Source organism: Carcharodon carcharias, chromosome 4, assembly GCF_017639515.1.
Source record: "Carcharodon carcharias isolate sCarCar2 chromosome 4, sCarCar2.pri, whole genome shotgun sequence".
Lineage (NCBI taxonomy): Eukaryota > Metazoa > Chordata > Chondrichthyes > Lamniformes > Lamnidae > Carcharodon > Carcharodon carcharias.
Window position 1 is genome coordinate 192478062 of NC_054470.1, and position 16455 is coordinate 192494516.

A 16455-nucleotide genomic window follows, 5' to 3' on the forward strand; every position below is an offset into this window, starting at 1 on the left:
GCACCAATTGAGAAGAAAAAGACTGGCATTTATAAAACAGGATGTCTTAAAGTGCTTTACAGCCTAAGTATTTATGAAGTGTAGTCACTGTTGTAACGTAGGGAACCCAATTTGCACACAGCAAGCTCCCACAATTATCAAAGGCCATCTTACCTGCATCTACCCTGCCTATCCCTTTAAGTATTTTGTAGCTTTTAAGAGATCACCTCTCATTCTTTGAAACTCTAGAGAATACAGGCCCAATTTCTACAATTTCTCTTCATAAGACAGTCCTGCCATCCTGGGAACACATCTGATGAACTTTTGCTGCACTCCCTCTACGGCAATAATATCCTACCTAAGGTAAAGGGACCAAAACTACACACAATACTCCAGATGTGGTTTAACCAAGGTTCTATATAACTGAAGCAAGACTTTGCTAGTCCTGTATTCAAATCCTTTTGTGATAAGGACTAACATACCATTAACTTTCCTAATTGCTTGCTGTACCTGCATGTTGGCTTTCAGTGACTTATTGACAAGGACACCAAGGTCCTTATGTACATCTACACTTTCTAATCTCTTACCATTTAAGAAATCCTAACAGCACTGTGGGTGTACCTACACCACATGGACTGCAGCGGTTCAAGAAGGCAGCTCACCACCACCTTCTCAAGGGCAATTAGGGATGGGCAATAAATGCTGGCCCAGCCAGTGATGCCCACATCCCGTGAATGAATTTTTTTTAAATCTGCACATCTGTTCCTCTTACCAAAGTGGTTAACCTCACATTTTCCACATCATATTCCATCTGCCATGTCTTGCCCACTCACTAAGTCTGTCCGAATCCTCCTGTAGCCACTTTACATCTTCCTCACAATACACATTCCTGCTTGGCTTTGTATCATCCATGAACTTGGAAATATTACATTTGGTCCCCACATCCAAATCTTTGTGAATGGTTGGGGCCCAAGTCCTGATCTTCGTGGTACCCCACAAGTCACAGCCTGCCAGCGTGAGAATGACCCGTTTATTCCTACTCTCTGTTTTCTGCCTGTTAACCAATCCTTAATCCATGCCAGTTTCTTGCCTCATATCCCATGTGCTTTTATTTTGCTAACCAACTTCCTGTGGGGATCTTTATCAAAAGCCTTCTGAAAATCTAAGTATACTACGTCCACCGACTCCCCTTTATCAATTCTGTTAGTAACATCCTCAAAAAATTTGTCAAACATGATTTCCCTTTTCATAAATCCAAGTTGATTATTCCCAATCAGATCATTATTATCTAAGTGTCCATTTATCACATGCTTTATAATAGATTCTAGCATTTTCCTGACTACTCATGTAAGGTTAACAGGTCTATAGTTCCCCGTCTGCTATCTCCCTCCCTTCTTAAACCATGGGGCAACACTTGCTACTTTCCAATCTGCAGGAACCACGACACAATCAGGGCCACGCTTTAAGATATCATCCAAATGAAAGCACCTCTGATAGTGCAGCACTCCCTCAGCACCACACTGGAGCCTCAGCTTAGAATTTGTGCTCAAGGCTCAGGATTGGAACTTGAACCTAGGACCTTCTGACTCACACATGAGAATTGCTACCCACTGACTCATGGCTGAAATTGGCAGCCAGCCTCAATTCTCCAGAAACATGACCAAAGTCAGTCCTGGTACCCACCAAGATTTCCTTGTAGTTCATTGTCGGGGTGTGGGCATCACTGGCAAGGCCACCTTCACTGCCCTTGACAAGGTGATGGTGAACCTTCTTGAACTGCTGCAGCCTGTGCTCACCCGGTGCTCTCAGGTATGCAGCTGAGATATTAGCCCAGTGACAATCAAGGAAGGCTGATATATTTCAAAGTCAGGATGATGTGTGACTTAAAGGGCAACCCTGGAAGCAAAGGGAGTTCTCCATCAACTGTAGCCCCTCAATATTATGGGCAGGGGAGGTTGCAGGCTCAGGAGGTGTTGCCCAAGAAATTTCATACCAGCTGCAGCCACAATGCACCGGTGGTGGATGTTTGGGGTCAGATTTGAAGATGGTCTTAGAAGACCTTGGGGCTGCACAAAATTCGTGCTGAATGGATCAGTGTGTGGTCCACGTCGAACTTCTCAGGGGGCGATGAGTCATGCAAGACTGGGCAATGAACAAGGTTAGCACAGTCAGAGTCAAATTGAATCCATTTCCCCCACTAGCTATCAGCTCAATTTTTTGCTTTCCACTTCATAGGAACAGGAGGAGGCCATTCAGCCCCTCAAGTCTGTTCCGCCATTCAATTAGATCACTGTTGATCTTGTTACCATCCCAGCTGATGTTAATACTGGACAAGTCAGATCCCGGGATGAAACCTGGCTTGGTAGATCCTAACTTTGTTTTTATTTTAGAAACCGTGGAGGAAAGTTACTGAACAAATTCACAGGAATTTACTTTAAACATAACTTTTAACATAAAGAATAAAACATTTTTTAAACAAGAAAAAATGAACAATCTCACACCAGACAGAAAAAGGTTGTAAAGGTCTCAATACAAACACCAGAAAATGATTCAAACTCACACTATTCCTTTTATCCCAGAAATACCCTCACAGGCACAAAAACCCAGTGAAGACTTACCACCACCTTAACACCAATGCTTCTTGCTTGGGCTGTCCCAGTTGGAAATGGTTTTCTTCCAGCAGATTTCTGAGCACTCACTCGATGCTTTTTCCCCAGCTGGTGTCTCTCCCTGAACTTACACGCCAAAAACTCAGTTACCTCAACTGCAGAGAAAACACACGCACTCCCTAAACTCAGTCCCCCAGCAGTCTTGCAGTACTTCCCATCAGAGAGCTTTGAACTCCTGTCTTCCCTCTCTGACATACACTCTCCGAACTTCCCTTCTGTCTTTCCCTGTGTCAGTCTGTGTGTCACTAGACCCCTGTCACTAGGCATCAGCACAGTTTTTTTCTACTTTGTTGTGATAAAAATCACTAAACGGCTAACCCCTTTGTAACCCATCTCGTTACTTCCAGGGTTGTGAAACCTCATTAAAAATGCATATACACCAACACATCCGGAAAACCTTACGTTTTGCTTGGAGACCCTCCAGACTTTCTGGCACCGAGCTTACGAAAAAATACCTAAATTAAACTGAAACACACAAATATAAATATAAATCAAACTTAAAGTTAGACATCATTCCTAACAATCTGTATCTTAAAACCATTCACCTGCCTTGGGTTCTGTAACCCTTAATACTCTTGTCTAACCGGATCTATTGACCTTAGTTTTGATATTTTTTTTAAACTGATCTCCAAGTCTCAACAGCTTTTTGGAGGGGAAAGAGTAGATTTCCACTATCCAAATCTTGCTGATAAAGAGACACATGTTAACGAAGCCTTTTATCCTGCACTCGTCAGGACAAATGCAAAAATGCCACCTTTCAAATGATCACAACAGTTAATACTATAGGAGAAAAGGGTGCTGATTGGTTGGCATGATTACCTTGATTGGCCGAGGCATTACCAAGGAGAAAGCAACAGGGAGCCAAGTTCCCATGCCTCAGCCAATCAGGGTCGTCTTGCCAACCAATCAGCACCCTTTTCTCCTCTAGTATAAATTGTTGTGATCCTCTGAAATTAGGCATTCTTGCATTTGTCCTGATGAGGGCAAGATGAAAAGCTTCAGTAACCTGTGTCTCACTTTTCAGCAAGATTCAAACTCTGTATTGCCAAGTGAGTATTTCCACTACCCTGTGTGTGAAGAAGTGCTTCCTGACATCATCTGATTTTAAGGTAGTGCCCACTTATTCTGGACTCTGCCAACCAGAGAAAATGGTTTCCCTCCAAGATGATTAAAGGGCTTGATTCTGTAGATCAACATCTTCAGCTCCACCTGGTGATGTCTGGATTACCGCGACAAGCTGTCCGGGCCCGGACCATGTTATTATGGGCTATCTGTTGCTCTTGAGTGCTGAGGTGATGAATGACCATCAAGTACCTGTAGTTGCACACTCTCCAGTTCACGTTGTGTTTGGTGAAACGGCTGCTCGATAGCGCCGGAATTCCAGCCGCCTCTGCCAGGATTCCGACGTAGGCATCCTCGACGGGAATCGGGCGGACAGACGTCGCCACCCTCAGGATGGCAGCAGCAACGTCCAGCGAGAGCACATAGCCCACCCCACTTGCGTAGGGAGGGTAGCGTTCCTTCCTGTAGTCCTGCCACGACACGTACCATTTGCTCCAAGGATTCCGGATGACTTCCCTCTTCTCGGCCGCGAACAGAGAGCCCACGTACAGCCTGGTTCGAACTGGGTTGTCCCTGACCAGAAAGCGAGGCAGTCTATCCGTGTTCACAAAGCAATCGTCGTCAGTTTTGAGGATGTACGTGGGCCGGCAGGTGCTCACTGCCCACTTCAACCCGTGCATGACCTTCAGCGTCAGGTTCCTGTAAGTGTCCAGATAGCTTCCGACCAGCAGATCCTGGAACTCGTCCTGCTCCGATCGGATTGTGTCGGCTGCTCCTTCTTGCGAGGCCCAGCCAACCAGGAACACCACTTGCCAGGGGAAGGGACTCTCCCACCGCTCCAGCGCCCAGGTGTTGCGAATGGCATTCCGACGGTCAATGTTGGACTGGGCTGATGTCACCAGGACCAGAAGGACCTGCCCCTTCTTACAAGGAGGAGACTCATGTTGCCAACTGTGCAGCGCCTCAAAGTCAATCCCGGAACTCCTGTCGGCGATCTGGTCTTCTTCCTTGCTCTTCACCTGCTCCAGCAGGTTGCGGAGGTCCCCCACTGACCGGCTGGATTCCTGGGTCAGTCCCCAGGTCACGTGGAAACGTAACATCAGAAAAGCAGACGCCAGGAGCAACGCAAGCGCAAGGACTTTCACGTAGGTTTTTAACTTCATCGCTTCAACGTGAAGAGTTTCGAATCCTCGCATACGAGGAGGAAACATTCATCATCCATAACGACTGGGTTAGGACCACGCGCAACACCCAAGTCTGCTGGTGTAGCCTCAGCCTTGGATCCGGGTAAGAAATAGGCAGAAGCAACGAGATTGCTCCCCTTCCCTCTCTCTCACGGCCACAGGGTAGCTTTAAGGCCAAAGGAGGACATTTGTAGTCAAATCAGGAAATGCTGAAAACACAACAGGTCAGGCAGCATCTGTGGAGAGAGGAGAAACAGAGTTAATGATTCAGGCCCGTGGACCTTCCATCATAGTTAGAAATTAGAGTCTTGAAGCCCAGAACAGAGGCATGGAAAGGGGGAGGGGAGGTCAGAACAAAAGTATGTGATGACGAACGGCAGGAATGATGAAACGACTAAAGTGTTTACAGTGCAAGGCACTGGTGCAAGTAAAGAAGATAGGAGTCCAGAGGAGGTGTAAATGGTTTCAGCAGGAAGATTACTAGCAGCCACTGCCTCCGAAAATGGGAATGTTAATTATGATCTGAAATTGTTAGAACTCGGTGTTGAGTCCGGAGGACTGTAAAGTGCCTCATCGCCAGAGGAGGTGCTCTTCCTTGAGCTCACACTGAGCTCCGCTGGAACAGTATTAGGAGGCCAAGGACGGAGAGGTCAGAGTGGGAGTGGCCCAGGAAATTAATGTTTTCGAGTGAACAATAACAGGAAGATAAAATATCTCAACGACCAGAGCCACTGCATAAAGGGTGAGATTCCTTCCACTCCTCCCTCAGTAAGCAAGTCTGAAATAATTCCAACATTGCTGATCTCAGCTTGACGCAGTGGGATTCCAGGACTTTCAAGGGAGAGAGGAGTCAGTTAAGGTTAAGATCAAGTGGAACGTGTAACATTCATTACCAGTTTTAAACAGTCAACTCAACTTCTAGCTGACTGACAGAGCACGTGTGTCAACACAGATCTCTGCAGCAGTATCTGTAAGAAATCAGGGCCAGGGGGAGACTCAGTCTGTCATCATAGATCAGTTGTCCTGATACAAGTTGAGGACTCCTAAAATCAATGTGACATTATGCCTTGTACTTGTCTGAAAAGTTATAAAAAGCAGCAAACATGGATTAAGTGCAACCATTCCAGCTGCTACACCTGTTCTGCCTCTCTCACTCTCTCTCTCAAGGCTGGGTTAAGTCAACCCTGAAGATCTATGGAGAAGCAAGGAATGCTTAAGAGAAATTTTACATCAAGTCTACAGCACAGAAACAAGCATTCAGCCCAACATATTGATGTGAGTGCTCTACGTGAGCCTCTTCACTCATTTAACCCTACTTCATTTAACCCTATCAGCATGACCTCTGATTCCTTTCTACCCCATGTGTTTATCTAGATTCCCTTAAACGCACCTATATTATTCTATACTTCGGGTAAAGTTCTCCTGAATTCCCAATTGAATTTATTATTTTGTATTATGACCTCTAGTTTGGATGCCCCCCTGACAATTGGAACATAAAAACCAGAGAACCATAGAAAAGTTACAGCACAGAAGGAGGCCATTCAGCCCACCTTGTCCATGCCAACCCGAGGACACCCAGGTGCCCTTTCTAATCCCCCTTTCCTACGTCCAGCCCATAGCCCTGCAGCTTACAGCACTTAAGGTGCAGATCCAGGTATTTTTTAAGAATATAAAATTTCTGCCTCTACCACCAACTTGGGCAGTGAATTCCAGACACCCACTACCCTCTGCGTAAAAAAGTTCTTCCTCATGTCCCCCCTACACCTTCTGCCACTTATCTTGAATCTGTGTCCCCTGGTTCTAGAATCTTCACATTTATCCTGTTATAACCTTTTAATAGCTCAAAGATTTCTATCTGATCGGCCCTCAGCCTAGAGAAGATTCCCAACATGATCAGCCTCTACTGATAAGCAGATTCTCTCAGTTCTAGTGTCATTCTTGTAATTTTTTTTGCATCTTCTCCAGTGCCCCTTGTAATCTTTCTACAACACGGAGACCAGAACCGTTCACAATGTGACAAATGCTCTGTGCACGTTTAACATGATCTCCCTGCTTTTTAATTCTATCCCTCGAGAAATGAACCCCGGTGCTTGGTTTGCTTTTTTTTTCACTTTATTAACCTGCATTGTTACTTCTCAGTGATCACCTAGCTCCTTTTGCACTCCTCTTTGCCACTCAAACTCTAATTATCCAAGCCGTATGTGGCCTTTTTATTCCTCCTACAAAAATGCATCACGTCTTAATTATCTATATCAACCTCGCAGTCATAAAATCATAGAATGATACAGCACAAGAGTGCTCTTGTGGCACAGTGGTAGCGTCCCTACCTCTGGGCCAGAAGCTACTCGTTCGAGTCCCATTTCAGGACTTGATGGTTGTGGAAGGTGCATTCATAACATGGCCAAACAGGTTGATGGTCAGCCTGTAAATCCTCCCAAAGGACTGATGGCAGCAGTAAGAGCAGGAGAGTTTCCTGATCAGTCATACTGCAGAAGGCAATGGCAAACCAATGCCAAGCAGAACCATGGACCAATCCAATTGAAGTCCACGGTCACTTAGGGCCTCTTAGGGCATGGTACCTGGAGGAGGAGGGGGATGCAGCACAGAAGGGGGTCATTCAGCCCTGTGTGCCTGTGCTGGCTCTTTTAAAGAACTATCCAGTTAGTCCCACTCCCAGCTCGCTTTTTCTCTCCGAGCATTTATCGGATTCTCTACTGAAAGTTATGATTGAATCTGCTTCCACTGCCCTTTCAGCTAGCTCATTCCAGATCACTGTATAAAAACGGGTTTCCTCATAAACCCCTCTGGTTCTCTTACCAATTAACTTTAATCGGTGTCTTCAGGTGTCCAACCTTTAGAAACACAGAAAATAGTATCAGGATTAGGCCACTCTGTCCTTTGAGCCTGCTCCGCCATTCAATACGATCATGGCTGATCCTCTACCTCAATGCTCTGCTCCTGATCTCTCTCCATACCCCTGACCCCTTTAGAGTCCAGAAATCTACTTCCCTCCTAAATGTATTCCATGGTTTGGTCTCCACAACCTTCTGTGATAGAGAATTCCACTGGTTAACCACCCTCTGAGTGAAGAAGTTTCTCCTCATCTCAGTCCTAAATGGTCTATCCCATATCCTGAGACTGTGACCCCTTGTTCTAGACCCCCCTCCTCCAGCCAGAGGAAACATCGTCCCTGCATCCAGTCTGTCCATCCCTGCCAGAATTTTATACATTTCAATGAGATCCCCTCTCATTCTTTTAAACTCCAGTGAATACAGGCCTAGTCAGCCCAATCGCTCCTCATACGACAATCCTGCCATCCCAGGAATCAGTCTGATGAACCTTTGCAGCACTCCCTCTATGGCAAGTGTATCATTTCTTAGGAAAGGAGACCAAAACTGCACACAATACTCCAGCTGTGGTCTCACCAAGGCCCTGTACAGCTACAGTAAGACATCCTTGCTCCTGTACTCAAGTCCTCTCACAATGAAGGCCAACATACCATTTGCCTTCTTAACTGCTTTCTGTACCTGCATGTTTGCTGTCAGTGATTGGTGTACAAGGACACCCAGGTCCCTTTGTACATCAACATTTCCCAATCTATCACCATTTACATAATAATCTGCCATTCTGTTTTTCCTACCAAAGTGGATAACTTCACACTTATTCACATTATACTGCATCTGCCATGTATTTGCCCACTCATTCAACTTGTCTAAATCACCTTGAAGCCTCTTAACATCCTCCTCATCGCTCACATTCTCACCAAGTTTCATGTCATCAGCAAACTTGGAAATATTGCATTTGGTTCCCTCATCCAAATCATTGATTATGAATAGCTGGGGCCCAAGCACTGATCCCTGCGGTACCCTATTGTCACTGCCTGACACTCCGAAAAAGACCCATTTATTCTTACTGCAAACAAGGAAGTGTAGGCCAATCGGCCCCTCAGGCCTGCTGCGCCATTGAATAAGATCATGGCTGATCCGATAGTAACCTGAAATCTACATCCCACCCACCCCTGATAACCTATCATCCCTCTGCTTACTAGGAATCTGCCCACCTCTGCCTTAAAAATATTCAAAGACTCTGCTTCCACTGTCTTTTCAGGAAGAGGGTTCCAAAGACTCACGACCCTGAGTGAAAAAGTTTTGCCTCATCTCTGTTTTAAATGGACGACCCCTTATTTTTAAACAGTGACCCCTAGTTCTAGATTCTTCCACAAGAGGAAACATCCTCTCCACATCCACCCTGTCAAGACCCTTCAGGATCTTATATGTTTCAATCAAGTCACCTCTCACTCTTCTAAACTCCAGTGGATACAAGCCTAACCTGTCCAATCTTTCCTCATAAGACAATCTGCCCACTCCAGGTATTAGTCTGGTAAACCTTCTGTGAACTGCTTCCAACACATTTACATCCTTCCTTAAATAAAGTGACCAATACTGTAAACTACACCAAATGTGGTCTCACTAGTGCCCTGTACAACTCGAGCATAACCTCCCTACTTTTGTATTCAATTCCCCTCGCAATAAATGATACTCTCTGTTTCCTGTCTGCTAACCAATTCTTAATCCATGCCAATATATTACCCACAATCCCATGTGCTTTAATTTTGCACACTAACCTCTTATGTGGGACTTTATCAAAAGCTTTCTGGAAAACAGTTTCTCCTTATTTACCCTGTTCAAACCTTTCATGATTTTGCAAACCTCTATTAAATCTTCCCTTTATTTTCTCTGCTCCAAAGATAACAACCTCAGCTTCTCCAGTCCTACATCTCCACTTAACTGAGGTCCCTCATTCCTGGTGCTATTCTAATAATCTCTTCTGTAACCTAAGACCTGTAACCTAAGAAAAATATCATTTTTTCTAATATTACTGTGGGATACAGTGAAGCAGGCTTGTGGGGGCTGTGTGTATGTTTGTGCGTGTGTATGACTAATTTAATTAAACTGAAGACAGTCGGACTGCAAGTTTTAACTCATCGAAGGGAGAGGTGTAAAAGCAGGCATTTTGAAGTGGAGATAAACAAGCCAAGATAGGATACTGGTAAATACATGATTAGGAATTTGCATTAGGAGATGAATGAGGAGTTGAATTTTTATCTGTTGAATTTTAAAGAGCAATCAAAGGAAGTTTTACAACTGGCAAAGATCATAAACGATTAAAGCAAAGTTACTACATTTATTTTTCCCAAAAGTAGTGGCGATAAAGACAACTTGAAAGATTTTTATATTCTTGGAAATGTAACTTCCAAAGAAAGTTAAGAACATTGGGTTTAAAGCTGAAAAAGCAAAAACATTATTAAGGAAGGATTGAAAGCTGTATGAGATGTGTGGCCATATGATCTTGAAGAGTGTGCTGTGCAAGGACAGACTGGTGAAATAAGCAGCCTCTAGCCACCCCAGAGAAGTGTTTGTTCGGTCCAGAAAGCAAGGTTTTGTTACAAGCCTTGGATCTCCATTGTCGAGTGAAATGGAGAGCTTGTGAAATACCTCCCCTATAGCAACAGTGGGCGCCTTGTGGTAATATTGCTGAATTTTTTACATATCAAGAATCTATAGGGACAGTTGCCTGGAAAAGGGTGTTTATTTGTGAGTCTAGCTAAGTAGAAATTTTTTGGGAAATGTTATAAGACTAAGCTTAACTGTGTAACTGTAATCTTGTATGTATATTACCACCCGCCATATCATAACATCATTACTACATCTATATTACCTCACATTTTTCTATATTTGCCCCGTGATCTATCACTGTTACCTAGGTTATGAAAAGACCACCAGCCTGATTATTCTCTGTTGATGATGGGCAGATGGAGGGAGGTGGTGGCATAGTGGTATTGTCACTGGACTAGTATTCCAGTGACTCCTGGGTAATGCTCTGGGGACCTGGGTTCGAATCCCACCAAGGCAGATGGTGAAATTTGAATTCAATAAAAATCTGGAATTAAAGCTCTGGTGATGACCACGAAACCATTGCTGATTAACCATGAAACCATCATCATAAAAGCACATCTGGTTCACTAATGCCCTTTAGGGAAGGAAATCTGCCATCCTTACCTGGTCTGGCCTACGTGTAACTGCAGACCCACAGCAATGTGGTTGACTCTTAACTGCCCTCTGATCAAGGGCAATTAAGGATGGGCAATGAATGCTGGCCTAGTCAGCGACTCCCATATCCCATGAACAAGTAAAAAAATGGTAGAGGGTCCCCATTAACCCCTGCTGGTCCCGGAGTCTCTGTTAACTAACTCCCTGCCTCCAATCAATGCAAATCATCCCAGTTTCATTTTGATAAACCACGCCACCCCCACCCACCCCCCCAAATTAGACTCATCGATACTGTACTTGCATGAGCAGTCCCATCAGGAATAGGGGTCGGCCATTTAGCCCCTCAAACCTGTTCCGCAATTCAAGGAGATTGTGGCTAATCATTGCCCCAAATCACTTAATACATTTGGTTAAAAAAGCTATGAATCTGAATGTTAAAATTAACAATAGATCTGGCATCGCTGTCTGTGGGAGAGAGTTTCAAACATCTCCCAACGTGTCTGTGTACGAGTGTTGCTTCACTTCACTCCTGAAGGTTTGGCTCTGAGTCCTAGACTCCTCACTCTACCTGTTTCCCAGACAATCTTGAAAACTTTGACAAAATCAACCCTAATTCCAGGTAATTTAGATTATGTAGTCTCATCTTGTAGTTTTGGAATCAAAACTGCATTCCCTCCAAGACCAATCGGTCACACACAAAGCCAGCAGAAACTCAGCAAAACAGACACACAACCCCGCAGCAAGCCTGCGCATGTACCTGCTGCAGCGCAAGCCTGCGCAGACACAGGCTTGGCGCAAGCCTGCACATGAACCCGTCACAAGCCAGCTTCAGCTGCTTCATCATTAGACCATTAGACGTAGGAGCAGAAGCAGAAGTAGGCCATTCGGCCCATCGAGTCTGCTCCCCCATTCAATGAGATCATGGTTGATCTGATAATCCTCAACTCCACTTTCCTGCCTTTATCCCCATAACCCTTGATTCCCTTACTGATTAAAAATCTGTCTATCTCAGCCTTGAATGTACTTAACAACCCAGCCTCTGTGGTAAAGAATTCCACAGATTCACTACCCTCTGAGAGAAGAAATTCCTCCTCATCTCTGTCTTAAATGGGTGACCCCTTACTCTGAGATTAAGCCCTCTGGTCCTAGACTCTCCCACAAGGGGAAACAACCTCTCAGCATCTACCCTGTCAAGTCCCCTAAGAATCTTATATGTTTCAATAAGGTCGCCTCTCATGCTTCTAAACTCCAATGTGTACAGGCCCAACCTACTCAACCTCTCCTCATAAGAAAATCCCTCCATACCCGGGATCAGCCTAGTGAACCTTCTCTGGACTGCCTCCAATGCTGTGTATCTTTCCTTAGATAAAGGGACCAAAATTGTTCACAGTATTCTAGGTGTGGTCTAACTAGTGCCTTGTATAGTTTTAGCAAGAGTTCCCTATTTTTAAACTCCATTCCCTTTGAAATAAAGGCCAACATTCCATTTGCCTTCCCTATTACCTGCTGAACTTGTATGCTAGCTTTTTGTGATTCATGCACAAGGACTCCCAAATCCCTCTGTGTTGCAGCTTTCTGCAGTCTTTCTCCATTTAAATAATATTCAGCTCCTTTATTCTTCCTGCTAAAGTGCATAACCTCACATTTTCCCACATTATATTCCACCTGCCACTTTTTTGCCCATTCACTTAACCTCTGTAGACTCTTTGTGTCAACCTCACCACTTGCCTTCCCACCTATTTTTGTATCATCCGCAAATTTGGTGATAGTACATTCATTTCCCTCATCTAAATCATTCATATATATTGTAAATAATTGAGGCCCCAGCATTGATCCCTATGGCACTCCACTAGTTACAGGTTGCCATCCTGAAAATACCCCCCTTATCCCACCTCTCTGTCTTCTATTAGTTAGCCAGTCCTCTATCCATGCTAATATACTACCCTCCAACACCATGGGCTCTTATTAAGTAGCCTTATGTGCGGTACCTTATCGAACAGCTTTTGGAAATCCAAATATATATCTACTGGTTCCCCTTTATCTATCCTGCTTATTACCTCCTCAAAGAATTCTAATAAATTTGTCAGGCATGATTTCCCCTTCATGAAGCCATGCTGACCCTGCTTGATTAGATTATGCATTTCTAAATGCTCTGCTATTACATCATTTATAATAGACTCTAACATTTTCCCAATGACAGATGTTAAGCTAACTGGCCTTTAGTTACCTGTTTATTGTCTCCCTCCCTTTTTGAATAAGGGTGTTACATTGGCAGTTTTCCAATCCTCTGGGACTTTTCTAGAAGCTAAGGGTTCTTGGAAGATTACTACCAGTACATTCACTATCTCTGTAGCTACTTCCTTTAATATCCTAGGATCAACCTATCAGGTCCTTTCTTCCATCATAAAATCAGAAGTGGGGATGTTCGCTGATGACTGCATAACGTTCAGCGCCATTTTCAACTCCTCAGATACTGAAGCAGTCCATGTCCAAATGCAGTAAGTAACATTCATGCCACACAAGCGTCAGACAATGACCATCTTCAACAGGAGAGAATCCAACCATCGCCCCTTGATGGTCAATGGCATTACCATCACTGAATCCCCTATTATCAACATCCTGGGAGTTACCATTGACCAGAAATTGAACTGGACTAGCCATATAAATACTGTGGCTACAGGAGCAGGTCAGAGGCTGGGAATAGTGCAATGAGTAACCCACCTCCTGACTCCCCAAAGCCTTTCCACCATCTATAAGGCACAGGAATGTGATGGAATACTCAACATTTGACTGGATGAATGCAGCTCCACAACACTCAAGAAGTTTGACACCTTCCAGGACAAAGCAACCCACTTGATTGGCGCCACATCCACAAACATTCTCTCCCTCCACCACCAACACACAGTAGCAGCAGTGTGTACCATCTACAAGATGCACTGCAGGAATTCACCAAGGCTCCTTAAACAGCACCTCCCAAAGCCACGACCACTACCATCTAGAAGGACAAGGGCAGCAGATAGATGGAAACACCGCCAGCTGGAAGTTCCCCTCCAAGTTATTCCTTCAATGTCGCTGGGTCAAAACCTTGGAACACCCTCCCTACCAGCACTGTGGGTGTACCTACACCACATGAACTGCAGTGGCTCAAGAAGGCAACTCACCACCACCTTCTCAAGGCCAACTAGGGATGGGCAATAAATGCTGGCCCAGCCAGCGAAGCCCACATCCCGTGAATGAATAAAAAAATTAATGTAGTTTAACTTGGGATGTTTTAAAAGGAGAAGTCACTTTCCTTCACAGTATGTAACCAGGTTTGGTTCTGTAAAAATTAAGTTCTGTAATCAGCTTTTGAAACAATGTAGTTCTCTTGACTTTTATTACTCAGGAATATTGTATTCGTTGAATGTGTCATGTTCTGTTTGTAAGTGAATCGCGTTGCCATATCTTTACCTCACCGTCACCTTTATGCACTGATTTTATGTGTATTATGTACAGACTTTGTGTAATTTCTGCACTTTTGTAATTTCTGTAAGATTATGCACCACTATGTATTCCTTTACCATTTATAATTAACTCATACCAAGCACTCGCAGATACTTCAAAAACATATGATAGCAAAGCAGTTATCTCAACCAAAAAGCGCCAGTCTCAATGAGAGTTCCACAGGACAAAAGATATTCATAACGATACACCAATTAGACATTTGGAATGATGAGTCCAAAATATTAATCCTTAGAACCAAACATTCTTATCGCAAATAAGCGGACTTCCAGACTATCTTAAGGCTCCCGTTATCTCGATGAAAGTCATAAAATTTAATGAAGCAACAGATTATAGGGAACGCAATGTTGTTGGGATTTAGTTTGCTTTCTGAGAAATGTGCATGATGGCAAAACACCCAGCATCAGTCTGAGAAAATCCCCAAAACAGGCACTATATCAGCACAAAACCCAGCACAAACACACACACACAGGTCCCAGCACATAACCAGATCAAAGAACAAACCCAGACAGTTCCAATACTGACCCGCACAATGATCCCGGCACAGACCCTACACACAGGTCCCGGCACAGACCCTACACACAGGTCCCGGCACAGACCCTACACACAGACCCTACACACAGATCCCAGCACAAACCCTACACACACAGATCCCAGCACAAACCCTACACACACAGATCCCAGCACAAACCCTACACACACAGATCCCAGCACAAACCCTACACACACAGATCCCAGCACAAACCCTAGACACACAGACCCAGTACAGACCCTACACACAGATCCCAGCACAAACCCTACACACACAGATCCCAGCACAAACCCTACACACAGATCCCAGTACAAACCCTAGACACACAGACCCAGCACAGATCCTACACACAGAGCCCAGCACAGATCCTGCACACAGATCCCAGCACAGACCCTACACACACAGATCCCAACACAAACCCTACACACACAGATCCCAGCACAAACCCTACACATACAGATCCCAGTACAGACCCTACACACACAGATCCCAGTACAGACCCTACACACACAGATCCCAGCACAAACCCTACACACAGATCCCAGTACAAACCCTACACCCAGATCCCAGCACAAACCCTACACACAGATCCCAGTACAAACCCTACACCCAGATCCCAGTACAGACCCTACACACACAGATCCCAGCACAAACCCTACACACAGATCCCAGCACAGACCCTACACACAGATCCCAGCACAAACCCTACACACAGATCCCAGTACAAACCCTACACCCAGATCCCAGTACAGACCCTACACACACAGATCCCAGCACAAACCCTACACACAGATCCCAGCACAGACCCTACACACAGATCCCAGCACAAACCCTACACACAGATCCCAGCACAGACCCTACACACAGATCCCAGCACAGACCCTACACACACAGATCCCAGCACAAACCCTACACACAGATCCCAGCACAGACCCTACACACAGATCCCAGCACAAACCCTACACACAGACCCAGTACAGACCCTACACACAGAGCCCAGCACAGTCTCGAATTCAGACCCCGCACGGAGAGCGCTGGAAGACGCTATTCCTCCCGCTGGTCCCGGGTTCGCTCCGCTAACTTCGGCCTCTCTCCAACTCTCCATCGGACACCGCCCATCGCCTACCCCCCGCGGTATGATGGACAGCTGAACGCTCCAATCACCGCACCGACCGCTTTGATTGACAGCAGAAGTTGATTGTTGCAATGAGCCAATGGTTGGAGGGGGGGTTGGATGGGGAATTGTTCCATTCCTGGGAATCTGGGACATGCTCCGTGTAATTGGATCAGTTTAACCCAGATGGGATATACTGCTTAGCATTAAATTAATTTGGGAATAAATTCAATTTAAGATGAAAGTCACCAATGGATAACAACATTTATTTCAAGTGCCAGATTCCTATAAACTCAGACATTGAAAGAGTTGAATCTTAGTGTTACTAACTCTGAAGGCTCCTCCTTTACAGTGATATAACCCT

The 16455-nt window shown here is 44.8% G+C and overlaps 1 protein-coding gene across 5 annotated transcripts; it reads right to left on the minus strand.

The window, feature by feature from the left end:
- Window positions 1–1199: 1199 nt before the first annotated feature.
- LOC121276922 (beta-1,3-galactosyltransferase 5-like) lies at window positions 1200–16105 on the minus strand. 5 transcript variants are annotated; one of them, XM_041185586.1, is made up of 4 exons: window positions 15960–16078; window positions 7712–7746; window positions 3963–5130; window positions 1200–3113 (listed from the first exon to the last, which is right to left on the minus strand). In XM_041185586.1, the coding sequence occupies exons 3-4, from the start codon at window positions 4919–4921 to the stop codon at window positions 3104–3106; spliced, it is 969 nt and encodes a 322-aa protein (XP_041041520.1). In that variant the 5' UTR covers window positions 4922–5130; window positions 7712–7746; window positions 15960–16078; the 3' UTR covers window positions 1200–3103. The 5 variants fall into 5 exon arrangements, with proteins under 5 accessions (XP_041041520.1, XP_041041516.1, XP_041041519.1 ...); XM_041185582.1 differs by lacking the exon at window positions 1200–3113 and having other exon boundaries at window positions 3595–5130; XM_041185585.1 differs by lacking the exons at window positions 1200–3113; window positions 7712–7746 and having other exon boundaries at window positions 3595–5130; window positions 15969–16105.
- Between the last annotated feature and the right edge of the window lie 350 nt (window positions 16106–16455).